This window comes from Rhinatrema bivittatum, chromosome 3 (assembly GCF_901001135.1).
Source record: "Rhinatrema bivittatum chromosome 3, aRhiBiv1.1, whole genome shotgun sequence".
Lineage (NCBI taxonomy): Eukaryota > Metazoa > Chordata > Amphibia > Gymnophiona > Rhinatrematidae > Rhinatrema > Rhinatrema bivittatum.
Window position 1 is genome coordinate 270,264,539 of NC_042617.1, and position 12,926 is coordinate 270,277,464.

The 12,926-nt window shown below is 47.7% G+C and overlaps 1 protein-coding gene across 6 annotated transcripts in view; it reads left to right on the forward strand.

Annotated features, from left to right (window-relative positions):
- The window catches only part of ARHGAP9 (Rho GTPase activating protein 9), a 234,396-nt gene that overhangs the window by 129,248 nt on the left and 92,222 nt on the right, over positions 1-12,926 (forward strand). For all 6 annotated transcript variants that reach the window (XM_029594592.1, XM_029594595.1, XM_029594596.1 and 3 more), the window contains 3 exons: positions 5,104-5,191; positions 5,856-5,951; positions 7,249-7,347. In XM_029594592.1, coding sequence (XP_029450452.1) covers positions 5,104-5,191; positions 5,856-5,951; positions 7,249-7,347 — 283 coding nt within the window. The remainder of the gene's footprint in view (positions 1-5,103; positions 5,192-5,855; positions 5,952-7,248; positions 7,348-12,926) is intronic.

Genomic DNA, 12,926 nt, shown 5'->3' on the forward strand with positions numbered 1-12,926 from the left:
GGCTCAGGCAGTCTCATGGGCGGATGTTAGACTGCTGTCTCCCATTTGACATCTGCTGAGAGGTAACGTGGTCCTCCTTGCACACCTTCTCTGGGTTTTATGACCTGGACATACAGGACTGAGAGGATGTGGCCTTTGTATGGGTGGCGTTGACCAGACTGCGGGCAGCCTCCTGCCCCAATTGGGAGTAGCTTTTGTACATCCCATTGGTCCTGAGTCCATCTTGCTACATGCTAGGAAATGGAGAAATTATTTACCTGATAATTCCGTTTCCTTAATGTAGGCAGATGGAGTCAGCATCCCGCCCTCGGCTGTCCAAGAACTCCTGTGGAGTGGGCCTTGAACCCAAGAGATAACGGGTAAGTATTCATCCAGTTCTAAAGGCTAGAGGATGGAAATGAAGAAAAGTGTGCATGGGGGTAACTCACTGGTCTAGCGATTTACTACCCTTAACCAATAAGTCTTCATACTGTTGATGCAACTCCATTATTGCTCTCTGCTTTCACGGCAGGGGGAAAAGAGGAAAAGGGGAATTTAGATTCAGACAGCAACCAACAAGGACATTTGGATTTTACGGTCTGTGAAAACAAATTAGCATGGGGGTAACTTGCTGGTGTGGTGGTTACTATCCTTAACCAATAAGCCTGATATTTTGGATGAAACTCCAACATTGTTCTCTGCTTCAACTTCAAGAGGTAACATGGAATTGGACTCAGACAGCAACCAATAAGGGCCCTGACTTTAACGGTTTTGGAAACTAAGTAAGGGGGTGACTTATATGGTGCAGCAGATGCTACCATAAGCTTGCTGGGCAGACTGGATGGACCGTTTGGTCCTTTTCTGCTGTCATTTTCTATGTTTTTGTATTCTTATTGAAGTTCAGTGTTTATGATTGGTTGAGTACAGTTACGGTTGTCTGTTTTAATCATATTTTTAGTCAAGTCTTTTCACTAGTATGTCCTCAGTGGCTTTTGAAGAGAATACTGGAGAGCTGAGGTCACTGCAGGGCTATATGTACTGTGACATCAGCTTTGCAACCTGACTCTGTCTCCATCTGCTGGCAGGAGAGCATAACCCATTGGTCCTGAGTCCATCTGTCTACATTAAGGAAAGCAAAATTATCAGGTAAGTAATATCTGCATTTTTGTCTGACTTTCTGACTACCTATTTAATACAAAACACACAAACAAACTAAATAATATACCCCAATAGTTTACTTCTCCCCAATACTTTTAAATTTTACAAATTTGTCCGAGCAGTACTTACCGATTCTTTTCAGCCACCAGCAAGGTGATCCTCTCCTCTCAGTGCTACCACTGAATTGGAGTTCAGCATCTCACATTGCTGGGGTGGACAATGTGCAGGTGGACTTCCTGAGTTGCAAGACGTTGGACCCAGGAGAGTGGGAGCTGTCTGAGGCAGCAATGTCTCTCATTTGCAAGATATGGGGTGCTTCATATGAACCTAATGGCGACCAGAACAAACGCAAATGCGCTTTGGTTTTTCAGCTGAAGAAAAGAGTACTGTGCAGAGGGCATTGACGCTCTGGTTCTGCTGTGGCCTCTCGTCGTGCTTCCCCCCCATGGCCTCTGGTGGGCAAGATGATATGGTGGATAGAGAGGCATCTGGGAGACATGATTCTAGTGGCTCTGGCGTGGCCTCGCCGTTCTTGGTTCATGGATCTTGTCAATATGACCATAGACAGGCCTCTGAGGTTCAACCATCTGGAGAATCTTCTCCATCAGGGCCCCATATTTTTGGCCCAGGCGGATCACTTTTGTCTTGCAGCCTGGCTTTTGAGAGGCAACTGCTAAAACAGCGGGGTTATTACAACCTTGCTTGTCTTTATCTTATGTGCGAGTTTGGAAGGTTATCTAGTCCTGGTGTATGATTAGTGATGTGCAGGCATTGCAAGCTACAGTGTTGCATATTTTGACCTTCCTGCAGAGGGTTTGGTCAAAGGTCTGGCCTTTAATTCTCTGAGGGTACAGGTAGCGACTCTCAGCTGTCTCCATGGTAAAGTACAGGGTTATTCCCTGTCAGCATATCCGGATGTTATGCATTTTCTTCGAAGGGCAAAGAACTTTCTGCTGCCGGTGAGGAAGTCCTTCCCATTTTGGAATCTGAATCTGGTTCTTACAGCTTTATGTGCAGCTCCTTTTGAACCACTTAGGAGAGTAACCTTGAAGGATTTAACTCTTAAGGGGTTTTTCTGGTGGCCATGTGCTCGGCAAGGAAAATTTCATAGCTACAGGTTTTGTCGTGCCGGGATCTGTTTGCAGATTTCGGAGGCAGAGGGGTCGTTGCGCACAGTGCTCTCCTTTCTGCCAGAGGTAGTGTTGGGGTTCTCTGTTAATCAGACAGTGGAAATACTGGCCTTTCCGGACCTGGATTCCTTCGCTCCTCATGCATGGGAGCTGAGGTGCCTGGATGTCTGGCCTGCATTGTCACGATACTTGAAAGTCACTAATGATTTTCGCATTTTGTATCACCTTTTTGTTCTCTGGAAAGGTCCAAGGAAGGGACATCAAGTTTCCAAAGCTATGATTGCATGTTGGCTCAAGCAAGCGATTGGTTCGGCATATATTTCTAAGGGTCAGCAGGTGCCTTAAGGTTTGAGGGTTCATTCAATGCGTTCGCAGGCAGCCTCTGGGGCCAAAGCCCAGCAAGTGTTGCCACAGATTTTCAGGGCAGTGACTTGGAAGTCTCTGCACACTTTTGCCAGACACTATTGCTTGGATGTCAGGGCTCCGACTGCGGCAGGTTTTGATGAGAGTGTTCTGCGAGCGGGATTCTCCAGGCCCCACCCAGTTTAGTGGGCTTAGGTACATCTCAGGAGTCTGGACTGATTTGAGTACATACTGGAAAGGAAAATTGTTCTTACCTGCTAATTTTCGTTCCTGCAGTACCACAGATCAGTCCAGAGGCCCGCCCATGGTATGAAGGGGGAGAGTCGTTTGCTCGGTTTTGTTTTTCATTCATTGTTGTTGGCAGGTCTCGGTGCTGTTTCTTGTACTCTGAGATGGGCGTATCTTTCCCAAGAGGTTGAAGCGTCATCATCCCCCTTGTTTGTTGGGGATAGAGAGAGCTGTTGTTGATTGGTTTGCATCTTGGCTTGGATACAGATCTATACTGAAGGACTGCAGGTGGCACATTAAGTTAAAACTTTATCTGTCTCCATCTGCTGGCAGGGGTACAAACCCCAGTAGCCTGGACTGATCTGTGGTAGTACAGGAATGGAAATTAACAGGTAAGAACCAATTTTACTTAATCTTCATTGGGATGATCTCAGTGATCTGGTGGGCCGATACATTTTTAGTAAAGCATTTGCCCAAGGTGTTTCATTCAAGTTGATCAATTTGAAGACTATAGTGCTGATCTTGTATTGCATATGTTGCTGGATGGACAGCAAATGCAAATTTATAAGCGCCGGAGTAATGTTGTCTCTTTGGCTTATTCCTGAAATAAGTTGAGCCGTGGCATTTATCAATAACTGAAGTGATCTCAGTGTGGTTCCTGCTAGGTCAAGATAGATGGAATTACCGTTGTCAACTAAGGCTAGAATAGAAGCCTGAGCTACGGTGCAGAAGTCAGATACTTTAAGCAGAAGTTTCATTCCAGATAGGACACGTAGTTTGTAAAAGCCTGCTCTTATAACAGATTTAATGTGTGGGCAAAAGGTAGGTCAAAGTCTATCCAAATCCCAAGGCTCTTTTTACAAGTATGAACTGGGAATAAAATGTCCTCAATTGAGATGGAATTTGTTTTAGATGGAGTCTCTGAATTAAGATAAATTCGGTTTTTGCCACGTTCAGGGCTAACTTATTGTGGAATAGCCATAGTAAGCATATATATTTTAAGCAATTCTTCAGTGACAGACCAGCTGGATTGAACTTGAATAAACAACTGGACATCATCAGCATAGATTTTATATCCCTCGCAAAGGCTGGCAATGACGTGGCATATAGGGCTAGATAGATGTTGAATAAGAGCGAGGATTTTATATATTTATTTTATTTATTTATAAAATTCTTATATACCGTCGTTCAGATTGGCCATCACAACTGTTTCCAAATATAAAATTCAAATAAAAGAACAGTTCAGTTCACATAAACCCAACTACTAAATTATTATATAAAAACAGATAAACTAAACACAGATAAAAATAGTTGGATAGTATAAAAACACCCCTTTAAAATAGATTAAATTAAGCAAAAATAAAACACAATAAAATGCGTTCATACTATAAAACAATACAAAGCAATCTAAAAATCATAGTAGTTAAGTAATTCTATGTCTCTTACTCTCAGCTGTAAAAAAAATAGCTGCTTAGTAAATATATAAAACAAGCCGTAAAGCCCGTTAAAACGGGCTACATCCCTCTGTCTCTCACCTCCCCCTCATTCTCTCTCCCCTCACTCTTCACCACCCCCCTCCCCCACCCACTCCTCTCTCTCCTCTCACTCAGTCCCCCCTCTCCCTCACTCCCACTCACTCAGTCCCCCTCTCCCTCCCTTCACCCACCTCCATTTCCTCCCGGCGCCGTAAGCGCGACTTCCCGCAACCCTCACCCGGCTCCATTAACTCCTCCCGCTCCTGCCGGCAGATCTGGGGAGGAGAAGTAGCGGCACCGCGCGCGCGCGGTGCTGCTACTTCTCCTCCCGCTCCTGCCGGCAGATCTCGGTGGGGGGGGCGCGGGAGTGACACCCCCCCCCCCCCCCGAGATCTGCCGGCAGATCTCGGTGGGGAGGGCGCGGGAGTGACACCCCCCCCCCCCGAGATCTGCCGGCAGATCTGGGGAGGAGAAGCAGCGGCACCGCGCGCGCGCGCGGCGCCGCTGCTTCTCCTCCCGCTCCTGCGGCCCCACCGCCATTTTTTTTTTCTGATAGACATCCTTGCCCGCACATGCGCAGTAGAGCTGCGCTCTACTGCGCATTTGCGGGCCGTCGGTCACAGGCCATTTATAAGGTAGATAAGATAATTTAAGCAGTTCTCAATCAGTCACTTTAAACTATAGTAATAAAAGAGTTCTCAATCAGTCCTGGTTGGACACCTGCATTTCTCTGTTCAGTACATGAATGGTGCCCCCACCTCTCTTCACAGGAAGAACTGGGCCATGTCCTGGGTAGTCCTTGCTGGGAACAGCCTGATCTTCTTCAAGGAGCCCAAAGTCCAAGCCCCAGGGGGTTGGGTAAGTACCGGCAACGCCTCTAAACTGAACCTAGGATCGAGGGAGACTGAAATCCCATTTACTCATGCAAGTTGACCCAATGCCACCTTGAATATTAGGATCTTTTTTTTTTGTCTTCATAATCCAGCCTCCATTTTCCATCTGCTTTCCCTAATGCATTAAGAGGGCAATTTTCAAAGCCCACCCTGCATGTGGTTAAAAGTCTACACAAAGTTCCACAATACATACACGCAAAAATGTGCCCGTTTTGTAGTGGAAATGTCCCCAGGGCAGGCTTAAGTCGGGAAGAAAACAATGTGCACGCTTTTGGATTTTCAAATGTATGCACGTTGTTTTGATTGAAAAAAGTATCTGCAGATAAAGCAGGAGGAAATCTCTGAGGATACATTTTTTTTTTTTTTTTTTAGGCAGTTTCCAAAGTGAATGTATTGCATGAACTCTCACTTTGAAAACTGGTGCAAAGTTCATGAACAAAACAGTACCTGCAAATTTTGCAGCAATGTGAGTAGTATGAAAGTTGCTCCCCTCCCCCCACCTCAGTGGGACTACCAGCACCAGGCTTCACTGGGATGGGTCATTGGAGAGCCAGTTGCAAACTTGCAGTTTGTGATGACTTGGCTTGGTGATGCCTGAGATTTCCTCCTTTCAATCTTCTCTTTCCCAGAGATCTTCCAGTAACAAGCCAGAGAGCAGCATGGACCTGCGAGGTGCTGTTCTGGATTGGGCACGAGACATGTCAAGCAGGAAGAATGTGATTCACGTGAGTCATCGTGGGAGGGGAAGAGAAGGAAGCCTGAAATGTTGACTAGAGCAAGACCTTAGATTCTGCGGGACGAGAGCTGCAATGTGATTGGCCAGTGAGATTGGGTTTATGATTCCATGGTTGCACTGTCTGGATGGAAACGCATGACATCACAGAGTTATAAGTTTTGTTGGCCAATCGCATTGCAGTTTTCATCCGTCGATATCTTTAAGAATCAATGAAAATCAGGACATATGAATGCAAATGGTTTACCAGGGAATTAAGCTGAGGCTATGTAAGATCATGTCTTCTGTGGACATTCAATACACTTGTCCAGTGCTTACTTGTTACTGTTAGTTATGGACTTAAGGTCTCACTGAGTCAAAGTGTGCGTGTGCTTTTATCTGCACGATTCACACCAGTTTTCAAGTGAAAGTATGCATACGCTTTTGCTTTGATACATGTCGTGGGGACAAAGTGCACACAGCCATTTGAACCTGCTTTTTCTGCAGGTAGAAGTTTTCTGGAAAAGAGCAAAGATTTGAAAATGCATTCTGCCTCTCTCCCCCAACTACACACAAACACACACACACACCTACCTACACACACATACACCTACACATACACCTACCACACACCTACCTACCTACACACACACACACACACACACACACCTACACACCTTAATTGTGCGTTGAGTGAAAAAGAATTATCTCCAATTAGTTTTAAATGTGCTACTTGCTAACGTCATGGAGTGCCCCCTAGTCCTTCTATTATCCAAAAGAGCAAATAACAGATTCACATTTACCTGTTCTAGACCCTATCATATTCCCCCTCAGCCGTCTCTTCTCTAGGCTGAACAGCCCTAACCTCTTTAGCCTTTCCTCATAGGGGAGCTGTTCCATCCCTTTTATCATTTTAGTTGCCCTCCTCTGTACCTTCTCCAGTGCAACTATATCTTTCTTCAGATGCGGTGACCAGAATTGTACACAGTATTCAAGGTGCAGTCTCACCATGGAGCAATACAGAGGCATTATGACATTTTCCATTTTATTAACCATTCCCTTCCTAATAATTCCTAACATTCTGTTTGCTTTTTTGACTGCTGCAGCACACTGAGCTGACTATTTCAATGTATTATCCACTATGACGCCTAGAACATTTTCCTGGGTGGTAACTCCTAATATGGAACCTAACATTGTGTAACTACAGCAAGGGTTATTTTTCCTAAATGCATCATCTTGCACTTGTCCATACTAAATTTCATCTGAATTATAAGTCCTTGCTTATTGATATTGCTCTATATCTATCACAGCTCCGTATGGTGACTGGGAATGAGTTCCTCTTACAGTCCGACAGTGACGCAGTCATTCAGGACTGGTACCAGATCCTCCAGAATGTCATTGAGAGACTGGTAAGGACTGTTGCATAATTCTAAAACATTTACTGTGGATTACAGTAAAACAACAGGGGTTAGAATATTTTGAGCCAAAGATTCAAGAACCTGTGGCAATCAGGTAGCATATTTCTATATTTTTGCATTGAATGGTATAAGCAAACGCCACATTTTTATTGAAAATGTGTTATAAAAATTTTCCTTTAAAATAAAATGTTTTTCTAAGCTGTTGCGTGCATCTGAATTATTTTTATTTCCTTTTCCAATTCAGTTCTCCCCTTCTGTGGGTTTTACCTTTTCTTTCTTTTTTCTTTCTCCACCTTCTTTTCTTCTCTTTCCATCTCTTCTGACCTCCCAATACCCTCCATCCAGCCTGGTTCTCCTCCTCACAAAGTTATTTCTTTTCTGCTATTCTGTCTCTTCTTTTCTTCCTTCCTTCCTATTTTTTCTCCTTTCCTTTCTCAGTCCCTTCTTCTTCCTTCTTTCCAATCTTTCATCTCTTGCCCCTCTCACTTTTTCATCCACTCTCATCTCTACATGCCTCTCTTCCTCATTTATTCTCCACTCCCTCCTTTCCCCTCTCTCATCCTTCCATTCTCTTGCCCCTCTTTACCTTCCTTACGATCACAGTAGTATCACACATCCACCTTCATTCCAAACTTTGTCTCCTGTTCCAACTCACCAAATCCGCCTCCTCAACATTGCAGCTGAAACCACTGTTTGTCCATCCCTCCCCACATCTCTGGTTTTCTCTTCCTCCCACTCCCAACAGCTTGATCCCTGGTCCTCTTCTCTTCCTTTCTTTCCTTCCCTCATCCTGGGTCCTTTTTCCCTCCTCTTCTCTTCCTTTCTCCCTCTTGATCCGACCCCCTTACCTCCATTCTCCTCCTAAATCCCCTTTTTGTCTTTCTCCCCTCCCTCCCCTCCCTCCTCTCCCATTTCTTCTTTCTTTCTTCTCTCTCCCGTCACTTCCTTTTCATTCTGGGTCCTCCCCTCCTCTTAACTTTTTTCTCCTCTGCCAGCACCAACCTCTCACTTCTCCCCCTCCCACCAAGCTCACTGGCAACACCAACCAGCCTCTATTTCTTCCTTTGCCTCCACCCGCCCATCTGCTATTCTCTGGGGCTGTGAGTCTGTGTTTACTGTCAGGTGTGTAGTTCCAGTTCTCCGAGCACAAGTAGGATGGAAGTCCTCACACATGGGTGATATCAGATGGAGCACGATACGGAAAACTTATGTCAAAGTTTCTGGAAACTTTGACTAGGCATACTGAGCATGCATAGCATTTCTTATACCACGCGTCTATGCAGGGTCCCTCTTCATTCCCTTTTTTGATGCGGATCTCTGAGCCTCGCAATTTGATTGAGCTATATAAACATGGTTTTTTGCCTTCTGGAAAACTTCTTCGATCCGTTGCCAGGCCCCTCTCGGTGCCTCCCTGCATTGTCCCCAGTCAGGGTTTTCGGCGTTTTAGGTAAGTTTCTTTTCACGGTTGGTCCCCCCTGTGGTGGTGGTGCCTGCTGGCTGTTGACGCCTACCGCCATTGTTCCATCCTTCTAACCTTTTATTTCGCCCTGTCATGGCCTCTTCTAGCTTGATGACCATGTTGATCACTGATCCTCATGAAGTTTGCATTCTTTGCCTGGGGGCATCGCACGGCAACTGGGGTTGCCACCTGTGCGCCCAAATGATCCTGAATGAACGTTTGCTTCGACTTGACAAGATGGATCAGCTCTTTGGGCCAAAGAAGCATGAGGCATCAGAATCAAAGGACCTCTGAACCACACCGATGGATACCTCATCATTGACATCGGCAGGACCATCAGTTCCATCGAGGTCGCCGGTGGATGGGGGCACCAGAGACCGACCATTGTCAAACTCCTCCAAACTGAGGATGCTGGGTTCATCGTCCTCGACCTCAGTACCGGGAAAGGACCGGGCTGAACATCGGAAGCCTAAGAAGCATTGGCACTGGTCCCCATCAATGCACAGTGCCGGGCACAGGGATGCACCAGCTTTTTCTGCGATGCCCCTGAAGCGACCCCATGGTGAGTAGCACCCACATTCCATTGATGCCTGGGATCTGCGATAGTCTCCACTGGTCCTGGTGCCAGTTGCCAATCCCCTTTGCTGGTCTGAGGAAGATATGGCCATCCCTCCTTCCTCCCAGTGAGTGTTGGCATTGGCAACATTCGAGGAGGAGCTGGAGCATCGAGTCCAGCTGGCAGTGGAGTGGGTGCGGCAAGGCTTCGGTCCTGTGGTACCGACGGCACTGGAGCTGGTACTGCTCGTCCTCATAGCGCTTCTGCAGAAGCTCAATGTGCTTATTGGTGCGTTACCGACTCAGCTAGCATCAGTTCCCGGGATGGCACCAGTGCCCGACAGGGCACCGAGGCCTCCCCCTTACCAATAAGGTGGTCATCACCGGTTCCTCCTCCGAGGAAGCTCCACTGAGGCCGGTGAAGACGCCAAGGCCTATAGTCCCCTGTCCAGTTCTATCGGTGCCTGCACCTCTGAACCTAGGCCAAGCACCTAGGGCCCCATCCCCTGAGGTATACAGTGAAGAGTAGGGTCCCTATGACCCTTGGGGGGGTGATCAGACCCCTGTCCTCCAGATGAGTGAAGGAAGTTTCCGCCTGAGGACCTCACCTTGTGAAAGTGATGGAGGAGGCCATCCCACTCCAGCGTTTGATGGAGGAGGATGCCAGGCACAAAATGCTTGAGATCCTCCAGTTTATGGAGCCTCCTAAGAAGATTGTGCAGACCTGGAGCTCAAGATCCTTAAGGATTTGCTGCTGAGGATTTGGGAACATCCCCTTACAGTGCCTCCCATTGATAAGAAGGTGGACAAGATTTACCTCGTCCAAAAGGCTGTCAGATTCGATAAGCATCAGCTGCCTCACCAGTCATTGTGGTGGTCAAATCCGCTCTCAAGAGGGGCAAGCACTCTTGGATGCATTCCTTGGTACCCCCGGGGAAGGACCACAGAGCAATGGACCTTTTGGGAGGAAGGTGTTCCAAGGCACCAGGCTTATTGCTTGCATCGCTGCCAACCAGCTCTACATGAGCCAATACTCGCGGGACATCTGGAAGCAAGTGCAGGAGGTGGCTGAGCAGCTGCCTCAATAGCAACAAGACACCCTTATGTTGCTTGTGAACAAGGGTCTGGAGTGCGGGAAAAACGAGGTCAGTGCGACCTACAATATTTTCAAGACGGCATCGAGGGTCTCTGCAACAAGAATCGGCGCCCGCAGAATGGCATGGCTGCAGTCCTTGGATCTCCGACCAGAGGTACAGGAACAACTCGCTAACGTGCTGTGTACTGGAGAGAATCTCTTTGGGGAGAGGGTGAGGGATGTGGTGGCCCAACTCTAGGACCATCATGAAATCCACTGTTGGGTTTGAGGCATAGTGTGAACTGTTAGTCGCAGTGGTGATGACTCCTCCCACGGGGAGGGCCCCGTGGGGAACCACAGCGATAGGCTAGACTCAGAGAGCAGACACTGGAGATGGAAAGCTTTATTGTACTGCTGTAGATAGATGGTAATTGTGCAGGAAGAAATGGCACTGAAGTCCAACAAGGTGCCAATACGCTCAGACAGTCTCAGATGTAGAAGTCTCCCAGATGTACAAGGTTGGTAGAGTTCCGCAGAGCGGGATAAGCCGAACCTGGTGGGTAGAAATAGAGAGCTGGATCGTAGAGGTAGTCACTGAAGAGTAGTGCAGGAATCCTCCTGGTAGATGATGATGGTGGGACCTGAGGTCCGTGGTGCAGGATTCTCTGAGCTGGAAAGGCCCTCGAGGAGCAAGTACCTGGAAGCGCAGATAATCCTGAAAAAGAGAAGAGAGACCCCTAAGGAGTGGTTGTCTGTGCTAGTTGAAGAAACCCCGAAGAGAGGTTGGAAGCGAGAAGCCCCCGAGAAGCGGGTGCCCAGAGCTTCTTCAGGAGTGAGATACCCCGGAGGGAAGCAAGGAATCTAAGCATACAGCCTAGAAGCGGTCAGAGTAGCTAAACCAAAGTCCTTGATAGCTCGTTCATTAGGACCAAAGCGGAGGCTTAAATACCCAGAAGTATTGACGTCATGCGGTGAGGATGCCCCCGAGGTTCCCACCATGACATGTAGATAAGCGTAGGCAGCTTGCGCGCGCGCACACAGCCCTAGGAGGCCACGGGAAGGAGCATGGCAGACGTGGACACCCATGCTGAGTTGGAGACGCCGAGGGATTTGGCACTCGGCACTGGAGGCAGCCATCTTACCCATGGAGGAGGAGAAAGGTAAAAGAGAGGCGAGGCAGAGCAGTCGCAGCCATCTGTGGCTGACGGTGCAACATCCACAAGCAACTCTATGCGCGTACACTGGACCTATCCTCCTCTAGAAAGCCATTGAGGCTGGGACCAAGGAAGTCTTTCTTCCGCCAAAGGAGGTACTATTTTCCACTTCCTCGATCCTGTCCACACCATCAGAGCTCCCACGGCCATCCAGGCAGCAAAGAGCTCCCAAGCCCCAGCCAGTTCATCAGTCAACTCCGGGGACGGGGTTTTGACTGGGCCATAGGGAACGTAAGCCAGTTACATGTAACCGGGACAATGGACCCTCCGGTTGGGAGCAGGCTGCGGTTCTTTACGAACCAGTGGCCCAGTATAACCTCAGACCAGTGGGTTTTGTCCATCATCAACTAGGGGTACCAATTAAATCTAGTGGGTGTCCGCCAAATTGCTGTCTGTGCCCATTTTGGTGGCCAGTAGCACATCAGAAGGTACTACAAGCAGAGCTCTCCTCCCTGTTAACTGCCAGAGCGATCGAAACCGTACCACCAGGGCAAAGAGGGTGGGGTTTCTACACCAGGTACTTCCTGACTCAAAGAGAACAAGAAGACTAATCCCATCCAAGATCTGAGGGCCTTGAACAAGTTTTTAAAAAAAGAAAAGTTCAAGATGATTTCCCTGGGATCCTTGATTCCCCCCCCCCCCCCCCCCCTTTTTGCAAGAATGTGTTTGGATATGCTCTCTCTACCTAAAAGACACATACTTCCTGTAACCGGGGAAGATCTCGATATGGGTGTATCTCAGATTTGTGGTGGGAAAACCGCACTTCTATTACTGGGTATTGCCATCCAGACTCGCGTCTGCCCCACGGGTCTTCTCAAAGTGTCTGGCCTTGATGGCAGCAGTCCATGTTTTCCCATATCTGGACGATTGGCTGGTCAAGAGCACATTTCAGGAAAGGGCCTCCAGGTCCATGCAATTGACCATTTGGTTGTTAGAGTCACTAGGGTTCATGACGTGTAGATAAGCGTAGGCTTATCTACACATCATCATTTCAATTGGACTTCAATTGGACTTCATCGGAGCCCTGCTAGACACGGCTCAGGCCAAGGCCTTTTTGCTGTGCTAGATGCGTCCATTGTGGCAGAAGTTCACCAGAAGCAGCAGGTATCAGTCTGTTATTGTTTGTACGGTTTTGGGTGGACCCTTGGACACTGAGGCAGCTGACCACGCCCACGGGGGGAAGTCCCGTGTGGGGCCACAGGTCAAGCTCAGCCTTGGGACACACAACACAGAGTTATATCTTTAATTAGACAGAGTTGAGAAGCCA